This window comes from Oncorhynchus mykiss, chromosome 1 (assembly GCF_013265735.2).
Source record: "Oncorhynchus mykiss isolate Arlee chromosome 1, USDA_OmykA_1.1, whole genome shotgun sequence".
NCBI lineage: Eukaryota > Metazoa > Chordata > Actinopteri > Salmoniformes > Salmonidae > Oncorhynchus > Oncorhynchus mykiss.
Genome location: NC_048565.1, coordinates 54,277,294 through 54,301,922, shown reverse-complemented (window position 1 = coordinate 54,301,922; position 24,629 = coordinate 54,277,294). Strand labels below are relative to the sequence as shown.

The window sequence follows — 24,629 nt, the reverse complement described above, 5'->3', positions numbered from 1 at the left end:
TGTGATGGGGAGCTTGTAGAGGGTTCCTTTTATGAGAAGGAACTCCAGAAGGTACAGTTGGGTAAAGACAAAGTCTTTCACGTGGAGGAGATTCTGGATCAAAAGAGAGAACAGGGTAAAAAATGGCTGTTGGTCCATTGGAAAAACTGTCCACAAAAGTTTAACAGTTGGATATTAAAGGAAGAGTTGGTGAAGGCAGTGGGGGTTAACTTAAACCCTCAGGCATGATAAAAACACCTCCATTCGAGTGTACACGGGAGTACATCATGGAGCACAGTGGATTTTACCTGGCTCTCCCCAGTAAATGCGTCTGCAGATATATATAGGAATAACAAAAGTTTGAATTATACAACCAATTTTCCAAAGCCAATAGAGTTATCAGTGGCCTGGGAAGTTGAGATTTGTCTACCTCCTTTATCATCTTCTAATGTCACAGCTAGCCAATGTTCATCAGGCATTGTCATCTATACTATTCTACGGTATCTAAGTCCGTTGCGCTCTGACATCGCTTGTCCATGTGTATATAGTCTTAATTGGGTATATGTGGGGTAGGATGGGTATTGACAATAAACATGGCCGGTCGATCCTTCCATTTCTCAATAGGTAGTTCATCACAAACCCATACTCCACAAAAATAAAATATCTAACAAATTACCCCACATATACCCAATTAAGACTATATACACATGGACGAGCGATGTCAGAGCGCAACGAACTAAGATACCGTAGAATAGTATAGAATACAGAATATACATACAGTGCCTTGCGAAAGTATTCGGCCCCCTTGAACTTTGCGACCTTTTGCCACATTTCAGGCTTCAAACATAAAGATATAAAACTGTATTTTTTTGTGAAGAATCAGCAACAAGTGGGACACAATCATGAAGTGGAACGACATTTATTGGATATTTCAAACTTTTTTAACAAATCAAAAACTGAAAAATTGGGCGTGCAAAATTATTCAGCCCCCTTAAGTTAATACTTTGTAGCGCCACCTTTTGCTGCGATTACAGATGTAAGTCGCTTGGGGTATGTCTCTATCAGTTTTGCACATCGAGAGACTGACATTTTTTCCCATTCCTCCTTGCAAAACAGCTCGAGCTCAGTGAAGTTGGATGGAGAGCATTTGTGAACAGCAGTTTTCAGTTCTTTCCACAGATTCTCGATTGGATTCAGGTCTGGACTTTGACTTGGCCATTCTAACACCTGGATATGTTTATTTTTGAACCATTCCATTGTAGATTTTGCTTTATGTTTTGGATCATTGTCTTGTTGGAAGACAAATCTCCGTCCCAGTCTCTGGTCTTTTGCAGACTCCATCAGGTTTTCTTCCAGAATGGTCCTGTATTTGGCTCCATCCATCCCCCCCATCAATTTTAACCATCTTCCCTGTCCCTGCTGAAGAAAAGCAGGCCCAAACCATGATGCTGCCACCACCATGTTTGACAGTGGGGATGGTGTGTTCAGCTGTGTTGCTTTTACGCCAAACATAACGTTTTGCATTGTTGCCAAAAAGTTCAATTTTGGTTTCATCTGACCAGAGCACCTTCTTCCACATGTTTGGTGTGTCTCCCAGGTGGCTTGTGGCAAACTTTAAACAACACTTTTTATGGATATCTTTAAGAAATGGCTTTCTTCTTGCCACTCTTCCATAAAGGCCAGATTTATGCAATATACGACTTATTGTTGTCCTATGGACAGAGTCTCCCACCTCAGCTGTAGATCTCTGCAGTTCATCCAGAGTGATCATGGGCCTCTTGGCTGCATCTCTGATCAGTCTTCTCCTTGTATGAGCTGAAAGTTTAGAGGGACGTCCAGGTCTTGGTAGATTTGCAGTGGTCTGATACTCCTTCCATTTCAATATTATCGCTTGCACAGTGCTCCTTGGGATGTTTAAAGCTTGGGAAATCTTTTTGTATCCAAATCCGTCTTTAAACTTCTTCACAACAGTATCTCGGACCTGCCTGGTGTGTTCCTTCATGATGCTCTCTGCGCTTTTAACGGACCTCTGAGACTATCACAGTGCAGGTGCATTTATACGGAGACTTGATTACACACAGGTGGATTGTATTTATCATCATTAGTCATTTAGGTCAACATTGGATCATTCAGAGATCCTCACTGAACTTCTGGAGAGAGTTTGCTGCACTGAAAGTAAAGGGGCTGAATAATTTTGCACGCCCAATTTTTCTGTTTTAAAAGATTTGTTAAAAAAGTTTGAAATATCCAATAAATGTCGTTCCACTTCATGATTGTGTCCCACTTGTTGCTGATATGAAAATATGGGTAAATCAGAGGAGGAGGGGTCAGCACCAGGTCCAGGGAAGAAAGGGAACAGCAACAAGGGTAATCCTCCTCTTCTATTTCAGCATGCCTCAAACTCCCTTGATTATGCACATCGCACATCTGAAAAGCTGTGGTCAACTTGGCAATAAAGCAAGGGAAGGTAGTCAAAATAGGACGAGACAAGTTTCATTAAGGTTTCTGGAGGGAGCAGGCAAGGTGACCAATGTATGCTCCAAGTACTACGGCAGTATTTCTCTCAGCTCAACTCAAAATAACCAGGGTTCTTACAATTCAGGATCCTCCATTGGAAACTGTGAAGCGGTCCATAATATACACTGCTCAAAAAAATAAAGGGAACACTAAAATAACACATCCTAGATCTGAATGAATGAAATATTCTTATTAAATACTTTTTTCTTTACATAGTTGAATGTGCTGACAACAAAATCACACAAAAATGATCAATGGAAATCAAATTTATCAACCCATGGAGGTCTGGATTTGGAGTCACACTCAAAATTAAAGTGGAAAACCACACTACAGGCCAATCCAACTTTGATATAATGTCCTTAAAACAAGTCAAAATGAGGCTGTGTGTGGCCTCCACGTGCCTATATGACCTCCCTACAAAGCCTGGGCATGCTCCTGATGAGGTGGCGGATGGTCTCCTGCAAACACAGCAAACCTTCTGGATTTGTACCTTGTCAGCTCAGGGATTTGAACTTGCAACCATTTTGGTTACAAGTCCACCACTCTAACCACTAGGCTACCTGCCACCCCAATAGTACAGAGCCAGAGGTGGATGGAAGTATGAAATCCTTGGACAGACCAATGATATCGAACCTGACTGCGACTTTAAGACGAGTGTCCGTGCAATGTTACCTCTCGTCGCAGAAGGAATATAATAAAAACCCTCAACATGTTGTAAGTTGAATCTGAATGATGTGGTTTTGTGGCTATTCAATCCATGGCTTGAAAAGTCACACAAATAGAATCCTATAATGTTCTCCTTATTAGCCTGAACTTCTCCAAAATGTAATAATGATGTATAAAATGTGTAACAGTTACCTCTTTAGAAATGTGGGAAAGGGCCATTAAATATCCACAATGTGATATAATGTGGTGCGCTGAAGTTGTACACTACATAACAAGATGGCATGAAACCTTAATTTGCTCAAGAAAAGACTTTCGCCATTTCTATCTGGTTTCTACTATGTGACTGACAGCTGTATTTCACCAGTGGTAATACTGTAATTGACAATGGATAATGGAGTAAAGGGTTTATATCACTGACCTAGAACTGTAAGATACACTGTAAGAACTGTAAGATGCAAGGCATGTAATTACACAGCTCATAACATTTTAACCCCTTTTTATTATTTACAAAATATTTTTTGTTGTGGCGTGCTTTCATAGAAGTTGATTATTATTATTTGGCAAATTATCAAAAGCTGCTTTGCCTTTTTTCAAGTATTCTAAAGTCTTCCAAAATTAATGTCTACATTTTGTACAAATCAGGTTCAATAAAGTGTTTTCCCCTATAATTAACACAGAAGAGACCTGGCCGGGTGGTGACAGCACGACAAAGCCTATTCCCCCCCTCAGGAAACTAAAAAGATTTGGCATGGGTCCTGAGATCCTCAAAAGGTTCTACAGCTGCAACATTGAGAGCACCCCAGTCATAGACTGGTTGCATCACTGCCGGTACGGCAATTCCTCGGCCTCTGACCGCAAGGCACTACAGATGGTAGTGCATACAGCCCAGTACATCACTGGGGCTAAGCTGCCTGCCATCCAGGACCTCTACACCAGGCGTGTCAGAGGAAGGCCCTAAAAATTGTCAAAGACCCCAGCCACCCCAGTCATAGACTGTTCTCTCTACTACCGCATGGCAAGCGGTACCGGGGTGCCCAGTCTAGGACAAAAAGGCTTCTCAACAGTTTTTGCCCCCAATCCATAAGACTCCTGAACAGGTAATCAAATGGTTACCCGGACTATTTGCATTGTGTGCCCCTCCCCAACCCCTCTTTTACGCTACTGCTACTCTCTGTTCATCACATATGCATAGTCACTTTAACCATATCTACATGTACATACTACCTCAATCAGCCTGACTAACCGGTGTCTGTATGTAGCCTCGCTACTTTTATAGCCTCGCTACTGTATATAGCCTGTCTTTTTACTGTTGTTTTATTTCTTTACTTACCTATTGTTCACCTAACACCTACCTTTTTTGCACTATTGGTTCAAGCCTGTAAGTAAGCAGTTCACTGTAAGGTTTGAACGTTGATTTGATTTGAGAAAAACAATTACTTAATATGAAAAGTGTTCAGACAAAACACAACAAATGTTTGTTATACAAACAACAGTACAGTATTTTATTATTTTATACAAACCTTGTGTTGCAATTCCAGTCATTTCTATAGTTCAAAAATACATTTTGCAGAGGAGTTCCATTGTTCCATAGAATTCTAATATTTGTTTCCAGGATATAGACAGTACACATATCCACATACAAAAACGATTCCGCTAAAATCTTCTAAAATATGTATTTCTGAGCTTCTTGGAACATGGTCAACGACATTCATGATCATTGAAGAAATATTATAATTTTGTTCATAGTGTTGTTTGTTTATGTTTAATTTTGTAACTATAGCTTTATTACAACTATCAATAGAAGTTGAGTTCTTTACATTTTCTGTTAAAAATAACATAGGATGGCCTAAAACTATGAAGACTGACTTATATGTCAAGTTTCCTACTGAAAAGAATGTAAAGATTTTTTTTTAACCCTTAAAACAAATAAAAACACATAACAAGATTGTTTTCGTGAAAAGACATGAACATGAGTGTATAGACAGAGATTGTTGGGTTGTTGTTGTTTTGAGAAGGACAAAGCGCTTAGCGGCAGAGACAGATGCTACATCCCAAATGACACCCTATTCCTTATATATTGCACTACTTTTGACCAGGGCCCTCTGGTCTAAAGTAGTGCACTATATAACAGATAGGGTGTCATTTTGGACACAGTCAGAGACACTGGCTGAGTGTTTGGCAAAGGAGGGTGACGATTGTGCTGCTGAAGTAAGCCAGAAGTCACACCTGCTGTGTCTCAGTCAGTCCTCAAGCTTCACTCTTTAGTTGTCACTCTGTCCTCTTCCCTAGAAAAAAAAGAAGAAAAAGTCAGTTGTTTGGATTCAATTGGGCTATTCTCAGTCAAACGGCAAAGTGCATTTTGACAGGGTGGCTATGAAATTCCTTTCAGCATATGAATTGCTTTATTTTCTGCAGTGTTGGGTTTGTGTTTTCATGTTGTTTTGGAGAACCTGCTTTTCCAGTTTAGTGACAAATGCATGCCTGCTAAGGAGTATACCATCAGTATTCAACATCTCCTTAACAAACAGAATTTCAACCAGTTTTGCCCGCTGGGTTTGTCCTATGGTGGTCTAATAAATGAGATCCGACCTACCTTTTCCTCCCTTTCCCTTGGGCTTAGAGGAGCATGGCTTGGTCACCGTGATGGTGGCCTCGCAGTCTAACTTGAACAGGTCTTTCTTCAGGGTTCCTGACCGGCTCTTGGTGCCGGTGGTCGTGTCACACTCACCCCAATTGGTGAACCTGTACTTGCAGTCAGCTAGAAAGAAATACCATCTATTTTATCATATAAAACATGTTAATCTAATTCCGTTATGATTAGAGACCAGAGTTTTTCCTGACCACGATGAGACCTGACCAGTGACCATGAAAAACTATGGGCCCTAGTTACTAATGATGATGGTACAGAATGCAGATACATGTAGTATATTTACATATATGTGAATATATGTATGTACTGTATGTGTCTGTCAGGACCACATCCATCTCCAACATTTGCCCTCGTACCACCAAAGGCCTTCTTCCAGTTGCAGGGGATATTGCACTTGTGTTTGGTGGTGTGCTCACTGCAGGTGGCCTCACGGAACCCATCTCCACAGTCACCAGCATTGGGCACACATTTGCCAAAGCGCTTCTCAGCACACTCTGCTTTGCCCCCCTCTTTGGCTTTCTGACCTGTGGCACCAAAAATAAAACAAATAAATAATTGAATTGATTTTGCCGGACATTTGCAGTAACACAACATAACTTGAGCTCCTTCAAAGGGATACATTTTTTTTTATCTGACATATTGTACACACTAATGTAGTTTGATCACATCTCACCTTTTTTGTCACCATGTTTGTGTGCTGCTTCTGCTGTGACCATCAAGGCCACAAGCAGCACAAGTGTCATTGAGAACACACCTTGCATTCTGTGGAGAGAAAATGTAATATCATTATCAACATATTATTGGAAAGTTTACTAGCCACTGGGCTGAAAGAGATGATCAAAACACATTATGGTTCTATGTATGTCCTATATCTTTTTTATGCTTTTGGGAGTTGTAACTTGTGAGTGACCATGGTCGAGTTCCTGCCCGACTACAGTCATGGCCAAAAGTTTTGAGAATGACACAAATATTAATTTCCACAAGGTTTGCTATTTCAGTGCCTTTAGATATTATTGTCAGATGTTACTATGGAATACTGAAGTATAATTACAAGCATTTCACAAGTGTCAAAGGCTTTTATTGACAATTAACATGAAGTTGATGTGAAGAGTCAATATTTGCAGTGTTGACCCTCTTTTTCAAGACCTCTGCAATCCGCCCTGGCATGCTGTCAATTAACATCTGGGCCATATGGTGGCACTGATGGCAGCCCATTCTTGCATAATCAATGCTTGGAGTATGTCAGAATTTGTTGGTTTTTGTTCGTCCACCCGCCTCTTGAGGATTGACCACACGTTCTGAATAGGATTAAGGTCTGGGGAGTTTCCTAGCCATGGACCCAAAATATTGACGTTTTGTTCCCTGAGCCACTTAGTTATCACTTTGCCTTATGGCAAGGTGCTCCTTCATGCTGGAAAAGGCATTGTTCGTCACCAAACTGTTCCTGGATAGTTGGGAGAAGTTGCTCTCGGAGGATGTTGGTACCATTCTTTATTCATGGCTGTGTTCTTCGGCAAAACTGTGAGTGAGCCCACTACCTTGGCTGTGAAGCAACCCCACACATGAATGGTCTCAGGATGCTTTACTGTTTACACAGGACTGATGGTAGTGCTCACCTTGTCTTCTCTGGACAAGCTTTGGTCCAGATGCCCAAAATAATCGGAAAGGGGATTCATCAGCGAAAATGACTTTACCCCAGTCTTCAGCAGTCCAATCGCTGTACCTTTTGCAGAATATCAGTCTGTCCTTGATGTTTTTCCTGGAGAGAAGTGGCTTCTTTGCTGCCCTTCTTGACACCATGCCATCCTCCAAAAGTCTTCGCCCCACTGTGCGTGCAGATGCACTCACACCTGCCTGCTGCCATTCCTGAGCAAGCTCTGTGCTGGTGGTGCCCCAATCCCGCAGCTGAATCAACTTTAGGAGATGGTCCTGGCGCTTGCTGGACTTTCTTTGGCGCCCTGAAGCCTTCTTCACAACAATTGAACCGCTCTCCTTGAATTTCTCGATGATCCAATATATGGTTGATGTAGGTGCAATCTTACTGGCATATCCTTGCCTGTGAAACGCTTTTTGTGCAAAGCAATGATGACGGCACATGTTTCCTTGCAGGTAATCATTGTTGACAGAGGAAGAACAATGGTTCCAAGCACCACCCTCCTTTTGAAGCTTCCAGTCTGTTATTCAAACTCAATCAGCATGACAGAGTGATGTCCAGCCTTGTACTCGTCAACACTCATACCTGTGTTAACGAGAGAATCACTGACATGATGTCAGCTGGTACTTTTGTGGCAGGGCTGAAATGTAGTGGAAATGTTTTTTGGGGATTCAGTTCATTTGCATGGCAAAGAGGGACTTTGCAGTTAATTGCAATTCATCTGATCACTCTTCATAACATTCTGGAGTATATGCAAATTGCCTTCATACAAACTGAAGCAGCAGACTTTGTGAAAATTAATATTTGTGTAATTCTCAAAACTTTTGGCCACGACTGTAGATGCGTAGGCATTTAAAAAATATTTATTTTTATTTCACCTTGATTTAACCAGGTAGGCCAGTTGAGAACAAGTTCTCATTTACAACTGCGATCTTGCCAAGATAAAGCAAAGCAGTGTGACAAAAACAACAACACAGAGTTAGACATAAACAAACGTACAGTTAATAATACAAAAGAAAATAAAAATAGAAATCTAGAAGAGTAGAGAGGTAGGCAATAAATAGGCCCTAGAGGCAAAAATAATTACAATTTAGCATTAATACTGAAGTGATAGATGTGCAGATGATGATGTGCACGATGTGCATGATCTTACCTCATTTGCACACACTGTATATAGACTGTTTCTACTGTATTATTGACTGTATGTTTGCTTATTCCATGTGTAACTTTTTGTTGTTCTTTTTGTCACACTGCTTTGCTTTATCTTGGCAAGGTCGCAGTTGTAAATGAGAACTTGTTCTCAACTGGCCTACCTGGTTAAATCAACGTGAAATAAAAAAATAAAAACTGCACGTAGAGATATTGGGGTGCAAACGAGCAAGAGGGTAAGTAATAATATGGGGATGAGGTAGTTGGGCGGGCTATTTACAGATTGACTGTGTACAGGTACAGTGATCAATAAGCTGCTCAGACAGCTGATGCTTTAAATTAGGGAAGGAGAAAAAAGACTCCAGCTTCAGAGATTTTTGCAATTCGTTCCAGTCATTGGCAGCAGAGAACTGGAAGGAAAGGCGGCCAAAGGGTGTGTTGGCTTTGGGGATGACCAGTGCAATATACCTGCTGGAGAACGAGCTACTAGTGGGTGTTGCCAGTGAGCTGAGATAAGGCTGGGCTTTACCTAGCAAAGACTTATAGATGACCTGGAGCCAGTAGGTTTTGCGACAGATATGTAGTAAGGGCCAGCCAACGAGAGCATACAGGTCGCAGTGGTGGGTAGTATATGGGGCTTTGGTGACAAAACGGATGGCACTGTGATAGACTGCATCCTGTTCGCTGAGTAGAGTGTTGGAGGCTATTTTGTAAATGACATCGCCGAAATCAAGGATCAGTAGGATAGTCCGTTAAGAGGGTATGTTTGGAGGCGTGAGTGAAGGAGGCTTTGTTGCGAAATAGGAAGCCGATTCTAGATTTAATTTTGGATTGGAGATGATTAATGTGAGTCTGGAAGGAGAGTTTACAGTCTAACCAGACACCTAGGTATTTGTAGTTGTCCACATATTCTAGGTCAGAACCTTCCAGGGTAGTGATGCTAGTCGGGCGGAAGGGTGCCAGCAGCAATCGGTTGAAGAGCATGCACTTAGTTTTACTAGCATTTAAAAGCAGTTGGAGGCCACGGAAGGAGTGTTGTATGGCATTGAAGCTCGTTTGTAGGTTTGTTAGCACAGTGTCCAAAGAAGGGCCAGATGTATACAGAATGGTGTCGTCTGCGTAGAGTTGGATCACAGAATCACCAGCAGCAAGAGCGACATCATTTACATATACAGAGAAAAGAGTTGGCCTGAGAATTGAACCCTGTGGCACCCCCAGAGAGACTGCCAGAGTACCGGACAACAGGCCATCTGATTTGACACACTGAACTCTATCTGAGAAGTAGTTGGTGAACCAGGCAAGGCAGTCATTTGAGAAGCCAAGGCTATTGAGTCTGCTGATAAGAATGCAATGATTGAAAGAGTTCAAAGAGTTGAAGAGTTGCTGCACGGGATGCTGAGATGTTGGCCGGGGTAGGGGTAGCCAGGTGGAAAGCATGGCCAGCCGTGGGAGAATGCGTATTGAAATAATCGATTATCGTAGATTTATCGGTGGTGACATTGTTTCCTATCCTCAGTGCAGTGGGCAGCTGGGAGGAGGTGCTCTTATTCTCCATAGGCTTTACAGTGTCCCAGAACTTTTTGGAATTAGTTCTACAGGAAGCAAATTTCTGTTTGAAAAAGCTAGCCTTAGCTTTCCTAACTGAGTACATTTGTTCCTGACTTCCCTGAAAAGTTGCATATCGCGGGGGCTATTCGATGCTAATGCATAACGCCACAGGATGTTTTTGTGCTGGTCAAGGGCAGTCAAGTCTGGGGTGTTCTTAGTTCTACATTTTTTGAATGGGACATGCTTATTTAAGATGGAGAGGAAAGCACTTTTGAAGAGCAGCCAGGCATCCTCACAGGTGAGGTCAATATCCTTCCAGGATACCCGGGCCATGTCGATTAGAAAGGCCTGCTGACTGAAGTGTTTTAGAGCGTTTGACAGTGATGAGGGGTGGTCGTTTGACCGCAGACCCATTACGCACGCAGGCAATGAGGCAGTGATCACTGAGATCCTGGTTGAAGACAGCAGAGGTGTATTTCGAGGGCAGGTTGGTCAGGATGATATCTAAGGCGGTGCCCATGGTTATGAATTTAGGGTTATAACTGAAGTGAATAAAACAAAGTTAGGGAGAAGGCTTCTAATGTTTACATGCATGCAACCAATGCTTTTACGGTTACAGAAGTCAACAAATGAGAGCGCCTGGGGAATTGGAGTGATGCTGAGGGCTGCAGGGCCTGGGTTAACCTCTACATTTACCAGAGGAACAAAGGAGGCGTTGCATTGCATCAACCAATGGTTGCGTGCCACCTCATCGAATGTTGAATTTGGCATCAAATTACTAATGCCGCGTTCATGTGCTAGTCAGAATTAGGAAACTTTCTAACTTTGTACCTATGTTTGTCCATCACATACAACCACCAACTGTTTGTTCATCGCTCTTGATCTAGATGGCAACTCAGCGCAAATGCGCATGTGCCAACTGAATCTCAACAAGTACACAGTCAGTACTTGTATTTGATTAACGTTTATTGACAGCAAACACAGAAAGACACATAACTACAGAGGGCAAACATAGGTACAAGGTTAGCATTTAATAAAAACATTTTTTTTAAGTATTGGTCTTGGGTGAACCAATGTAGTCAGACCTGAATTCCAAAAAGTCTGGTCTCATCAGAAACTTCCTTCACCATGGAGTGGAGTTTAGTCAGCTACCGTGCCTTCAGAAAGTATTCATACCCCTTGACTTATTCCACATTTTGTTGTGTTACAGCCTGAATTAAAAGCATATATGTTTCTTACCCATCTACACACAATACCCCATAATGACAAAGTGAAAACATGTTTTTAGAACTATCTCATTTAAGTATTCACACCTCCATACATGTTAGAATCACCTTTGGAAGTGATTACAGCTGTGAGTCCTTCTGGGTAAGTCTCTAAGAGCTTTGCACACCTGGACTGTGCAATATTTGCACATTATTCTTTTAAAAATTCTTCAAGTTCTGTCACATTGGTTGTTGATCATTGCTAGACAGCCATTTCTAAGTCTTACCATAGATTTTCAAATCGATTCAAGTCAAAACTGTAACTAGGTCACTCAAACATTCATTGCCGTCTTTGTAAGCAACTCCAGTGTATATTTGGCCTTGTGTTTTAGATTATTGTCCTGCTGAAAGGTGAATTTGTCTACCAGTGTCTGTTCGAAAGCAGACTGAACCAAATTTTCCTCTAGGATTTGGCTTGTGCTTAGCTCTATACCATTTATTTTTATCCCCCCAAAAACTCCCTAGTCCTTGCCGATGACAATCATATCCATTACATAATGCGGCCACCACCGTGCTTGAAAATATGAAGAGTGATACTCAGTGATGTGTTGTGTTGGATTTGCCCCAAACATAACGCTTTGTATTCAGGACATAAAGTTCATTTCTTTGCCAATTTTTTTGCAGTTTTACTTTAGTGCCTTATAAACAGGATGCATGATTTGGAATATGTTTTATTTTGTACAGGCTTTCTTCTTTTCATTCTGTCGTTTAGGTTAGTATTGTGGAGTAACTACATCCTCAGTTTTTTCCTATCACAGCCATAAAACTCGGTAACTGTTTTAAAGTCACTATTGGCCTCATGGTGAAATCCCTGAGCGGTTCCCTTCCTCTCTAGCAACTGAGTTAGGAAGGCCACCTGAATCTTTGTAGTGACTAGGTGTCTTGCTACACCATCCTAAGTGTAATTACTAACATCACCATGCTCAAAGGGATAATCAATGTCTCCTTTTTTATTTTTACCTATCTACCAATAGGTGACCTTCTTAGCAAGCCATTGGAAAACCTACCTGGTCTTTGTGGTTGAATCGGTGTTTAAAATTCACTGCGCGACTGAGGGACCATACAGATAATTGTATGTGTGGGGTACAGAGATGAGGTAGTCATTCAAAATATGTTAAACACTATTATTCCACACAGAGTGAGTCCATGCAACTTATGTGACTTGTTAAGCAAATGTATACTCCTGAACTTATTTAAGCATGCCATAAAATGGTGGAATACTTATTGACTCAAAACATTTCAGCTTTTCAATTTTTGTTAATTTGTAAAAAATAAAAATAAAAACATACACTAAACAAAAAATATAAATGCAACATGTAAAGTGTTGGTTCCATGTTTCATGAGCTGAAATAAAATATCCCAGAAATGTTCCATATGCACAAAAAGCTTATTTCTCTCAAATTTTGTGCACAAATTTGTTTACATCCCTGTTAGTGAGCATTTTGCCAAGATAATCTATTCACCTAACAAGTGTTGCATATCAAGAAGCTGATTAAACAGCATGACCATTACACAAGTACACCTTGTGCTGGGGACAATAAAAGGCCACTCTAAAATGTGCAGTTTTGTCACACAACAGAACGCCACAGATGTTTCAAGTTTGAGGGAGCGTACAATTGATATGCTGACTGCAGGAACGTCCACCAGAGCTGTTGCCAGAGAATTTTATATTCATTTCTTTACCATAAGCAGCTCCCAACGCCATTTTAGAGAACTAGGCAGTACATTCAATCGGCCTCACAACAGCAGACTAAGTGTAACCACGCCAGCCCAGGACCTCCACATCTGGCTTCACCTGAGAAATCGTCTGTACCTGTCAGATGGCAGACAGCGTCTACGGCATTCGTGTGGATGAACTGTTTGCTGATGTCAACGTTGTGAACAGAGTGTCCCATGGTGGCGGTGAAGTTATGGTATGGGTGGGATGCATGTTTGGGATGCTCTGTGTCGACGTGTACAACAGCGTGTTCCATTGCCAGCCAATATCCAGCAACTTCGCAGAGTCATTGAAGAGGAGTGGGACAACATTCCACAGGCCACAATCGAAAGCCTGATCAACTCTATTTGAAGGAGATGTGTCGCACTGCATGAGGCAAATGGTGGTCGCAAATGCTGGACTGGTTTTATGATCCACACCCTTGCTTTTTTTAAAGAAATCTGTGACCAACAGATGCATCTGTATTCCCAGTCATGTGAAATCCATAGACTAGGGCCTAATTCATTTATTTAAATTGAATGATTTCCTTATATGAACTGTAACTCAGTAAAAATCTTTGAAATTGTTGCATGTTGCATTTATATTTTTGTTCAGTGTAATTTCACTTTGACATTATGGGTTATTGTGTGTAGGCCAGGGACACAAAGTCTCAATTTAGTCTAAATTCAGGCTGTAATATGGAATGTGGAAAAAGTCAAGGGTGTGAATAATTTCTGAAGGCACTATATGTGTTGCTATGAGTTACTGCACCTCAATGCAGTACACTGTACTTATTATAACATACTTTGTTCTGTTTTCAGTCAGTTTATAGATAACTTTACTTTGAAGTTACTCTGCAGTTAACTGTCCTTCATCTTAGTTGGTGGATCATTTTAGCCTATGAACATAGCCTACTAATATCTGTATTTTTGTTTCCATGATTACATGGATAACCACGCAAATACACTGCCATTCAAAAGTTTGGGGTCACTTAGAAATGTCCTTGTTTTTGAAAGAAAAGCAAATGTTTTGTCCATTAAAATAACATCAAATTCATCAGAAGTACAGTGTAGACATTGTTAATGTTGTAAATGACTATTGTAGCTGGAAACGGCTGATTTTTTTATGGAATATCTACAGTTGAAGTCAGAAGTTTACATACACCTTAGCCAAATACATTTAAACTCAGTTTTTCACAATTCCTGACATTTAATCCTAGTAAAAATTCCCTGTTAGGATCACCACTTTATTTTAAGAATGTGAAATGTCAGAATAATGATAAAGATAATTATTTATTTCAGATTTTATTTATTTCATCACATTCCCAGTGGGTCAGATGTTTACATACACTCAATTAGTATTTGGTAGCATTGCCTTTAAATTGTTTAACTTGGGTCAAACGTTTTGGGTAGCCTTCCACAATCTTCCCACAATAAGTTGGGTGAATTTTGGTCCATTCCTCCTGACAGAGTCAGGTTTGTAGGACTCCTTGCTCGCACTCGCTTTCTCAGTTCTGTCCATACATTTTCTATAGGATTGAGGTCAGGGCTTCGTGATGGCCACTTGAATACCTTGACTTTATCGTTCTTCAGTCATTTTGCCACAACTTTGGAAGTGTGCTTGCGGTCATTGTCGATTTGGAAGACCCATTTGCGACCAAGCTTTAACTTCCTGACTGATGTCTTGAGATGTTGCTTCAATATATCTATATAATTTTCCTCCCTCATGATGCCATTTATTTTGTGACGTGTACCAGCCTCCTGCAGCAAAGCATCCCCCACAACATGATGCTGCCACCCCCAGGCTTCACGGTTGGGATGGTGTTCTTCGGCTTGCAAGCCTCACCCTTTTTCCTCCAAACATAACGATAGTCATTATGGCCAAACAGCTCTATTTTTGTTTCATCAGACCAGAGGACATTTCTCCAAAAAGTACGATCTTTGTCCCCATGGCAAGTTGCAATCCGTAGTCTTTTATGACGGTTCATCTCTAGGAAACAGAACCCATCTCCTTCCTGAGCGGTATGACGGCTACATGGTCCCATGGTGTTTATACTTGCGTACTATTGTTTGTACAGATGAACGTGGTACCTACATGCGTTTAGAAATTGCTCCCAAGGATAAACCAGACTTGTGGAGGTCTACAAAAGAAAATTCTGAGGTCTTGGCTGATTTATTTAGATTTTCCCATGATGTCAAGCAAAGAGGCACTGGGTTTAATGGTAGGCCTTAAAATACATCCACAGGTACACCTCCAATTGACTCAAATGATGACAATTAGCCTATCAGAAGCTTCTAAAGCCATGACATCATTTTCTGAAATTTTCCAAGCTGTTTAAAGTCACAGTCAACTTAGTGTATGTAAACTTCTGACCCACTGGAATTGTGACACAATGAATTTTAAGTGAAATAATCTGTCTGTAAGCAATTGTTGGAAAAATTAAATGAGTCATGCACAAAGTAGATGTCCTAACCGACTTGCCAAAACTATAGTTTGATAACAAGACATTTGTGGAGTGGTTGAAAAACTAGTTTTAATGACTCCAACCTAAGTGTATGTAAACTTCCGACTTCAGCTGAACATAGGTGTACAGAGGCCCATTATCAGCAACCATCACTCCTGTGTTCCAATGGCACATTGTGTTAGCTAATCCAAGTTTATCATTTTAAAAGGCTAATTGATCATTGGAAAACCGTTTTGCAATTATGTTAGCACAGCTGAAAACTGTTGTTCTGATTAAAGAAGCAATAAAACGGGCCATCTTTAGACTAGTTGAGTATCTGGAGCATCAGTATATGTGGGTTCCATTACAGGCTCTAAATGGCCAGAAACAAATAACTTTCTTCTGAAACTGGTCAGTCTAATCTTGTTCTGAGAAATGAAAGCTATTCCATGTTAGAAATTGCCAAGAAACTGAAGATCTTGTACAACGCTGTGTCCTACTCCCTTCACAGAACAGGGCAAACTGGCTCTAACCAGAATAGAAAGAGGAGTGGGAGGCCCCGGTGCACAACTGAGCGAGAGGACAAGTATATTAGAGTGTCTAGTTTGAGAAACAGACGCCTCACAAGTCCTCAACTGGCAGCTTCATTAAATAGTACCCGCAAAACACCAATCTCAACGCCAAGAGTGAAGAGGCGACTCCTGGATGCTGGCCTTCTAGGCAGAGTTCCTCTGTCCAGTGTCTGTGTTCTTTTGACAATCTTAATCTTTTATTTTTATTGGCCAGTCAGAGATATTACTTTTTCTTTGCAACTCTGCCTAGAAGGCCAGCATCCCGTAGTTGCCTCTTTACTCTTGACGTTATGCTGATGCTCCAGATATTAAACTAGTCTAAAGAAGGCCTGTGTTATTGCTTCTTTAATCAGAATAACAGTTTTCAGCTGTGCTAACATGATTGCAAAAGGGTTTTCTAATGATCAATTAGCCTTTTAAAACGATAAACTTGGATTAGCTAACACAACGTGCCATTGGAACACAGGAGTGATGGTTGCTGATTATGGGCCTCTATACGCCTATGAAGATATTCCAGCTACAGCTACAATAGTCATTTACAACATTACCAATGTCTACACTGTATGTCTGATCAATTTTATGTTATTTTAATGGACCAAACATTTTATTTTCTTTCAAAAACAAGGACATTTCTAAGTGAACCCAAACCTTTGAACGGTAGTGTACACCACTTACAGACATTTTCCTGTTGACAGTTATGCATGATGAAAGTAGGCCAATGGTTTCTAACATTGCTCTTATCCGATCATAATATTTTGCCTAGATAACCTTTGTCTCACTGAATCAACTGAACGCCTTCAAGCCTTCTGCTATTACTTGATGAGTGCTCAATCAACAAGTACGGCAGTATATCCCTTTAATATGTGGGCCACAGGCATCCCCTTTGAATACATTAAATGTGTCAATAACCCATACATCTCTCCCTGTCTCTCCCCCCCCCCCCCCCCCCCCATTACTGGGCTGGGAAATTACAGAGTCTTCTTTGAGAGTTCAGTTTCAAGAGAAAGGCCTCCATTAAATGAGTCCGTTCTTTCACACGTCAGCCGGCCGAGCAAATCCCGCTCGTCTCCCGGCCCCAAATGTGGAGGGCTTCTCCGGGCTTTTGTGTGAACAGAACAGGCTCTCAGCAGGCTCCCTCTCCCTCTCTGTGCTCCAGCCATGCGGAGGGAGAGGCCAAGCGCTTGCTGAAAGGCCTTTAGAGTCCCCTCAAAGGAATACTGATTCATTGGACCAAAACAAAGGGCCTTCTTGCCTGTTTTCATTTCTCTCAAAAGCCCTAACACAGATCCCATGCCACATCTTAGGAGCAAGGCCTCTCCACTGTCTAGCTGAATGTAAACCTATTTGCATAAGGAGACAATGAAGTCTTAAGATGAAGAAAATAAGCGTGATGCCCCCTTTGGTAGATGCGAGGGCAGTACATTTTGAGAACTTCCTCATGAACCGGAGAGTTCACTCTCCCAAAAGGCAAACTTCATGAAAGTCGTTTAAAGATGATCTTGAACGCAGATCCGTCGTGGATCTCTAGAACACAATTATCATATCAACCAAACACTGGATAAACAATGTGAATCAAGGTTTTACTAAGACATGACCTTGTTATAACCATGGAACCAACATGCGTAGACATACTGAACAAATAGACAATGTGAGCTGAGGATGTCACAACTATTCACAGCTACTTCACAACAACTGTCTCACAACTACATACAAGACAAGCAAAGTTTTGGAAAATAAAATCTTTAAAAGTTGTTGTCAAGTTAGGGAGCAACAAAAGAGTGGTGGGGGTGCATTCCATTCCTCCAATCACTCGTCCTCAGTTCAATCATGACTTACTTATAAAGCTTGAATATAGTCTCATATAGGATTACCTTACCATGCCATGCCTTATAACCTAAAACTAGACAAAAGTGTGTGGAAAATCTCTGGCAGGATTGACATCCTGCAAGTGCCCGAAGAGTGTTGCTTTAATTGGGAGTAAAATAAACCCCCAAGGCAAACAATGAGCTAGCCATGGTATCTTCCTACAGGGTCAGATGAATCCCAACATTTTGATGGTTTTGACAGGAGAACAAACACATTTAGAAACCACACTGTCTGATGATTGTCCCATAATGAATAGAAACCACCTTTTTTCTACCATTAAAACTCAATTAATTAGATCACTTGCACTATCAAAAGCTGAATTTACTTTCCCATATTTGAATTGAACAATTATATCTGATTGAATAATTACATCTGATTCTGGTTTAGGTGGTAAAACGTGTAAGCTAAACAAGTAGCACCATAGGATACGCTTTCTAACACCTAGTAGAGTTGGGCTAAATGATAACACAGTGATGCTCTTGTAGGAATGTGAAAACAACGTTTTTTTTTAAATCTCCCTCCCATTGTAAGAAGTCTTAAAACGGTATATTCAAAATTTACCTTAAGAGTTTGAGAATATAGAGTAAAAACCCAGTCTGTAGCGATATGGTATTTGATTGTTCGTAAAACAAATTGGAGATTTGGTTTGTGCGTAATGCGCACTTCCCAGCCTACCAATGCATGCACTTGTTCTGAACATCGACAGCAAATCAGTGAACAAAGAAACAATGTAAATAACATATGGATATGGTCTATGATTGTTAATAATGAATGCCTTAAACTGACAACAAATGCGGGATTAGAAAACAGTGCGTCAACTTACTTCATTCTCACAAACAGGCAACTTCACAGTCAAATCACTATACCGGTTGTGTAGTCGTTTGCTTTCCGCACCCAGACTACAGCTTGCGTTTACTGTGTCGTCCTACTTTTTTTTTCGAAACTAGTTTGAGCTGGTCGCATATGAACAATGTTTAAATCTACCACTCGGTGACATCACTTATCCATGTGGCATCACTTTAATCCATATAATGGGAGGCAAAAACAAGCTCATCTAATTTGCATTATATACAGTGGTCATGATTTCTGAGACCTGCCTGCTTCATGAATTATTATTCATTCAAACGTGTTTTACAGTAAGTTTTTCACGTAGACCTTTTTTGTGACATCCCTTTTATTATTGTTAAATACACCTGTTCTCATTAAGTAACACGGTAGACTCTCAAATATACTAATATTGCATTTAATAGAGCCTTAAATGCAAATATTATGTCAGTGTTAAGTTACAATCCAAAATTCTGAACCACATGTCTGTTATAAGAATGTAAAGAGGTATGGGGGAAACCTGCAGAATGGCAGGTGAATTGCAAGCCAAAGAGCTGAATAGAATATACAGTTTCAGTTTTCACTACTAGGACCAGTAATTCGCATTTTGATTCTCATGTTTTCCAACCCAGCAAATGAGCTGTTCACATCATCCATCAATGATTCACTGTATCCTTATTGCACAACAGACCCACAATGTACACATTTTTTCCATGGTCATAAACATTTATCCCTCTCTTCTATCCCAATGAAGTCCACATGACTTCTGTTATGGTGTGAGGAACACCTGTTTGGTCAGGGAATGATTCAGTTGGATAAATAATACCTATTTAAATACTGTAAGGTTTGGTCACTGGGTTATAGAGCACCGTTTGGCTCTTGTTGCCCCTCTGTTGGTTTCAGTGTACACAGTAGCAACCCCTGTTTCTTTCATTAACAACATGTTTTGTTGAGGTAATGTATTTTCATAATGTGGCTTCTTTAGTGCTTATAAGTTGATTGGGGTGTCTCTATGGTTATGTTAGTATATTATTATACATTGAACAAAAATATAAATGCAAGATGTTAGTCACACATGAGCTGAAATAAAAGATCCCAGAAATGGTCCATACACACAAAAAGCTTATTTCTCTCAAATTTTGCGCAGAAATTTGTTTACATCCTGTCACGTTCTGACCTTTATTTCCTTTGTTTTGTCTTTATTTAGTATGGTCAGGGCGTGAGTTGGGGTGGGCAGTCTATGTGTGTTTTTCTATGTTGGGGTTTTGAGTTCAGCCTAGTATGGTTCTCGTATGGTTCTCAATCAGAGGCAGGTGTCGTTAGTTGTCTCTGATTGAGAATCATACTTAGGTAGCCTGGGTTTAACTTTTGAGTTGTGGGTGTTTGTTTCCGTGTGAGTGTTTGGGCCTCACGGTACTGTTTCGGATTTCGTTCGTTCACTTTATTGTTTTGTATTTCAGTGTTCAGTTCGTTTCATTAAACATAATTATGAACACTTACCACGCTGCGCTTTGGTCCTCACCTTCTTCCACCGACGACAACCCTTACACATCCCTGTTAGTGAGCATTTCTCCTTTGCCAAGATAATCCATCCACCTGACAGGTGTGGCATATCAAGAAGCTGATTAAACAGCATGATCATTACACAGGTGAACCTTGCGCTGGGGACAATAAAAGGCCACTCTAAAATGTGCAGTTTGTTTCACAAAACACAATGCCACAGATGTCTTAAGTTTTGAGGGGGTGTGCAGTTGACATGCTGACGAATGTCCACCAGAGCTGCTGCCAGATAATTTAATGTTAATCTTTCTACCATAAGCCGCCTCCAACATTGCTTTAGAGAATTTGTCAGTTCGTCCAACCAGCTTTACAACCGCTGACCACGTGTATGGCGTCGTGTGAGAAAGCGGTTTGCTGATGTCAACGTTGTGAACAGAGTGCCGCATGGTGGCGTTGGGGCTATGGTATGGGCAGGCATAAGCTACGGACAATGAACCCAATTGCATTTTATCGATGGCAATTTGAATGCACAGAAATACCATGATGAGATAATGATGCCCATTTTGTTTAAGGTATCAGTAACCTAGAGATGCTTATCTGTATTCCCAGTCATGTGAAATCCATAGATTTGGTCCAAATTAATTCATTTCAACTGACTGATTTCCTCATATGAACTATAACTCTGTAAAATATTTGAAAGTGTTGCATGTTGCATTTATATTTTTGTTCAGTATAATCATGTTTCATTGTTTATTCTAGAAAAACCTGGCAATCCACTTTGATAAAAATACAGTGACCCTTCCGCTGTATATCTTGGAAAACATTCACATGCTTCTTTATGTATGTTAAACATCTATTAAAGCTGTAAAAAGCAGAAGCTTATATATTTATCTTTTGGCTTTGTGGACTGTTGCTTCTCAGGGCAGAGTTTAATGCCATCATCACCCAAGGTTGTCAGTTCCCCCCTCATGGTGAAATGGATCAGTCATGCGTGGGGGACATTGTTGGTCTGTTGCTATTGGAGCCTTCAGTTGGGAAGCTGGGAAAAGTCACATGAAGGCCAATTTGTGGAAAGAAGTCTTCCCCTGCTGAGTCCTACAAAGTTGTCCTCCATTTTCCAACCCAAGAAAAGACCAGCCATCAAGTAAGGAAACAACCAATTAAATCATCTGTGAACGTTTGCTGATCACAGGGAATGTCCCCAATCAATCCCAGGGCTCGTATTCACAAATAGTCTTAGTAGGAGTGCTGATCCGAGATGAGTTACCCTCTGTCACTATAACATTATTCATTATGTTCAAAAAGGGAAATTCCTACTCTGAGATGCCCAGATGCCCTTTGTTCTATTTACCTAAGGAAAGAAGAGCCAATTGAACAAAGATCCCCAGGCTTCAACTAACGTAAACGTATCAAATAACCCTAAATAGATTTTTGAAAGTAGTGACAGTCAGAAACTGCGACGATCAATGTTAAAAGGTTTATTTTTTCAAAATAAACTGTAGTAAACAGGCTTGATGAGCAAATATACAGCACAGTATTAATACGCAGCCCATACAAACAGATATCTCTAGCTTAAAATGGTGGATTTTGATGGGGATTTTTTTATTATGTTACTTAGATTGAGGCACCGGTGCCTCAATACACTCTAGGGGGTTAAAAGCAACCTCTTTCAATTACAGAAACTTTACACAATACCTTGACATTGCATATGGAGAAAGATACAAGGTTCATGAAGCCACATTCAGATCCAGTTACTCCAGCCCTGAAAATACCCCAAAAAGCTGTTCTTTTTTTCACTTGCCCTTTCGTTTCCATATGCTTGCTGTGTAGAGGACTTGGACCCATTTATAATAGAAGAAAAGCGGTTAACATACATGCACTCGACACATAGCACTCAACACTCTAGTCAAACTGAAGCATCACTAGCAAGAGGAAGAAAGAAAGAAAGACCTGCCTCACCTCTACACTTTGACCCATACTAGTAGTGTAGCCCATAGTAATAGTAATTATATTTCTATAGTGTAGCCAGCCTGGTCTGTTAGAGGGAAGACACCTCCCTCCTCCCTCAAATCCAGTACAGGGCTTTCTATTGTTAGGTATGGCAAACAGAGAGAGAGACAGAGAGAGTGTGGTGCGGTTGCAGTAAATAGTGGGATCATCATACAGCAGTCTCCTGGTCCTCTCGTTGGATCATCTGGTAGTACTGGCAGTTCTCCAAGTACTCAGCCAGCTCCTGGTCATTGGCCTTCTTTGCACGCCACTTCAGCGTCTCACTCTGAGGAAGGGAGGGCAGGAGAAAGGGATGAGGGGGTGGAGAGAGAGAAAGAAGGAGGGATGAAAGCGAGAGTGAGAGAAAGGGAGAGGGGGATGACACAGAGAAATGTGTGTGTGTGTGTGTGTGTGTGTGTGTGTGTGTGTGTGTGTGTGTGTGTGTGTGTGTGTGTGTGTGTGTGTGTGTGTGTGTGTGTGTGTGTGTGTGTGTGTGTGTGTGTGTGTGTGTGTGTGTGTGTGTGTGTGTGTGTGTGTGTGTGTGTGTGCGCTTTTTGGTTGATTCTGATGATAATGCCCCCAAATTATATTATATATTGGCAAGAAAACAGGAAAATATTCTCATACAATATGTTTTTTCCTGTTGCCAGTGAGTTCACCATGGTGACTGTGTAGTGTAAGACCATTGTGGATCTATGGGACCAGCCAGGAATCCTGCAAGGCTACAATTCTCACTGACAGAGAAGAACGTTAATCACCATTACAAAGTATAGACAGCAATTTTCCCCAATAATAGACCTTTACTGGACTATAGCTAGTCTTTATTATAACCATCAGGCTGGTTGTGATAACAATCACGATTCATAGAGCCCTTTACCTGAAGGTCAAGTAAAAAAGGCCCCTTTACTGAACTAGAGCTAGGTAATTATGATAACCATCAGCCCGATTCAATTTAATTTATCTGAAGGTCAGTCTTCATGAGGGAAGCCCCGGCCTCCACCAGGTTGTGTTGTAGCTGGGAGCTCTAGGTTTGACCCAGTTGACATACTTTATCCAGGAACTGAGTAATTCATATAAATTAGGTCTATTTTAATTGTATTATTTGAGGACAGAGCTTTAATAGTAGAGAGTTGGCCTCAGTAATAGGCCGATGCGGTGGAAACCGGTTGCATGATGTTCTGTGTCAAAAGGGTCCATATAGAAAATCAGTAAAAGGAAGTTGACAATATGACTGTTAAAAAATGGACAGGATTCAGATATTGCATCCAGTATCCATGTGCACACAAGCACCCTATCTACAGTATTTCACACATATCTATCAATCATGTTAGATGTGTTAGAATGCTTTTTTATGTTTCATCCACAACAGTGAGGGAAAATATTAATATGTTCATTGGGTTTATACACTGAGAATAATAAACATTAGGAACACCTTCCTAATATTGAGATGCTTTCACCTGGATTCACCTGGTCAGTCTATGTCATGGAAAGAGCAGCTGTTCTTAATGTTTTGTATATTCAGTGTATGGGATACTGCAGAGCGGTTCCATTATCGAAACGTTAAAAGTGTCATATCAGTACTTGAAATCACTTTCTAATTCTTAAAGTGGGATGGGAGTCAACTGCATTGATTGATGGGTCAGTTTCTTACCGTTGTCTATGATTTACTTGTCAATCTCCTTGCAGCTCACCTCCACTGCATAATGTAGGAAGGTGCAGCCCAAAGTATCCTGCGTAAAAATATCTGCCACCTGTTTGTGGAGCTCTATGAGCTGTGAGGAAAAAATAATGGTTAATTTACAGTGCTTCAACTTTACAGTACTTCAACTTTACTGTTCTTCAACTTCACAGTGATTAAACTTCATAGCTTAATAAGCATGCCCCTTTCAAAAAAGGTAGAACTAACAGATATAGCCCTTGGTTCACTCCAGACCTGACTGCCCTCGACCAGCACAAAAACATCCTGTGGTGGACTGCACTAGCATCGAATAGTCCCCACGATATGCAACTTTTCAGGGAAGTCAGGAACCAATACATGCAGTCAGTTAGGAAAGCAAAGGCTAGCTTTTTCAAACAGAAATTTACATCCTGTAGCTCTAACACCCAAAAAGTCTGGGACACTGTAAAGTCCATGGAGAATAAGAGCACCTCCTCCCAGCTGCCCACTGCACTGAGGCTAGGAAACACTGTCACCAGCAATAAATCCACGATAATTGAGAATTTCAATAACCATTTCTCTACGGCTGGCCATGCTTTCCTCCTGGCTACCCCAACCTCAGCCAACTGCTCCGCAACCCCTGCAGCAACTTG

The 24,629-nt window shown here is 40.9% G+C and overlaps 1 protein-coding gene across 2 annotated transcripts; it reads right to left on the bottom strand.

Moving 5' to 3' along the window:
• Nucleotides 1-4,636: 4,636 nt before the first annotated feature.
• On the bottom strand, nt 4,637-18,984 carry LOC110525344 (midkine-A). Of its 2 annotated transcripts, XR_002473740.2 has the most exons (6): nt 18,829-18,984; nt 6,486-6,574; nt 6,169-6,336; nt 5,756-5,920; nt 5,315-5,447; nt 4,637-5,224 (listed from the first exon to the last, which is right to left on the bottom strand). XR_002473740.2 is itself a non-coding variant. In XM_021605381.2 (5 exons), exons 1-5 carry the CDS (start codon nt 18,831-18,833, stop codon nt 5,431-5,433), a joined length of 444 nt encoding a protein of 147 aa, XP_021461056.1. In that variant the 5' UTR covers nt 18,834-18,984; the 3' UTR covers nt 4,637-5,430. The 2 variants fall into 2 exon arrangements, 1 of the variants encoding a protein (XP_021461056.1); XM_021605381.2 differs by having other exon boundaries at nt 4,637-5,447.
• Between the last annotated feature and the right edge of the window lie 5,645 nt (nt 18,985-24,629).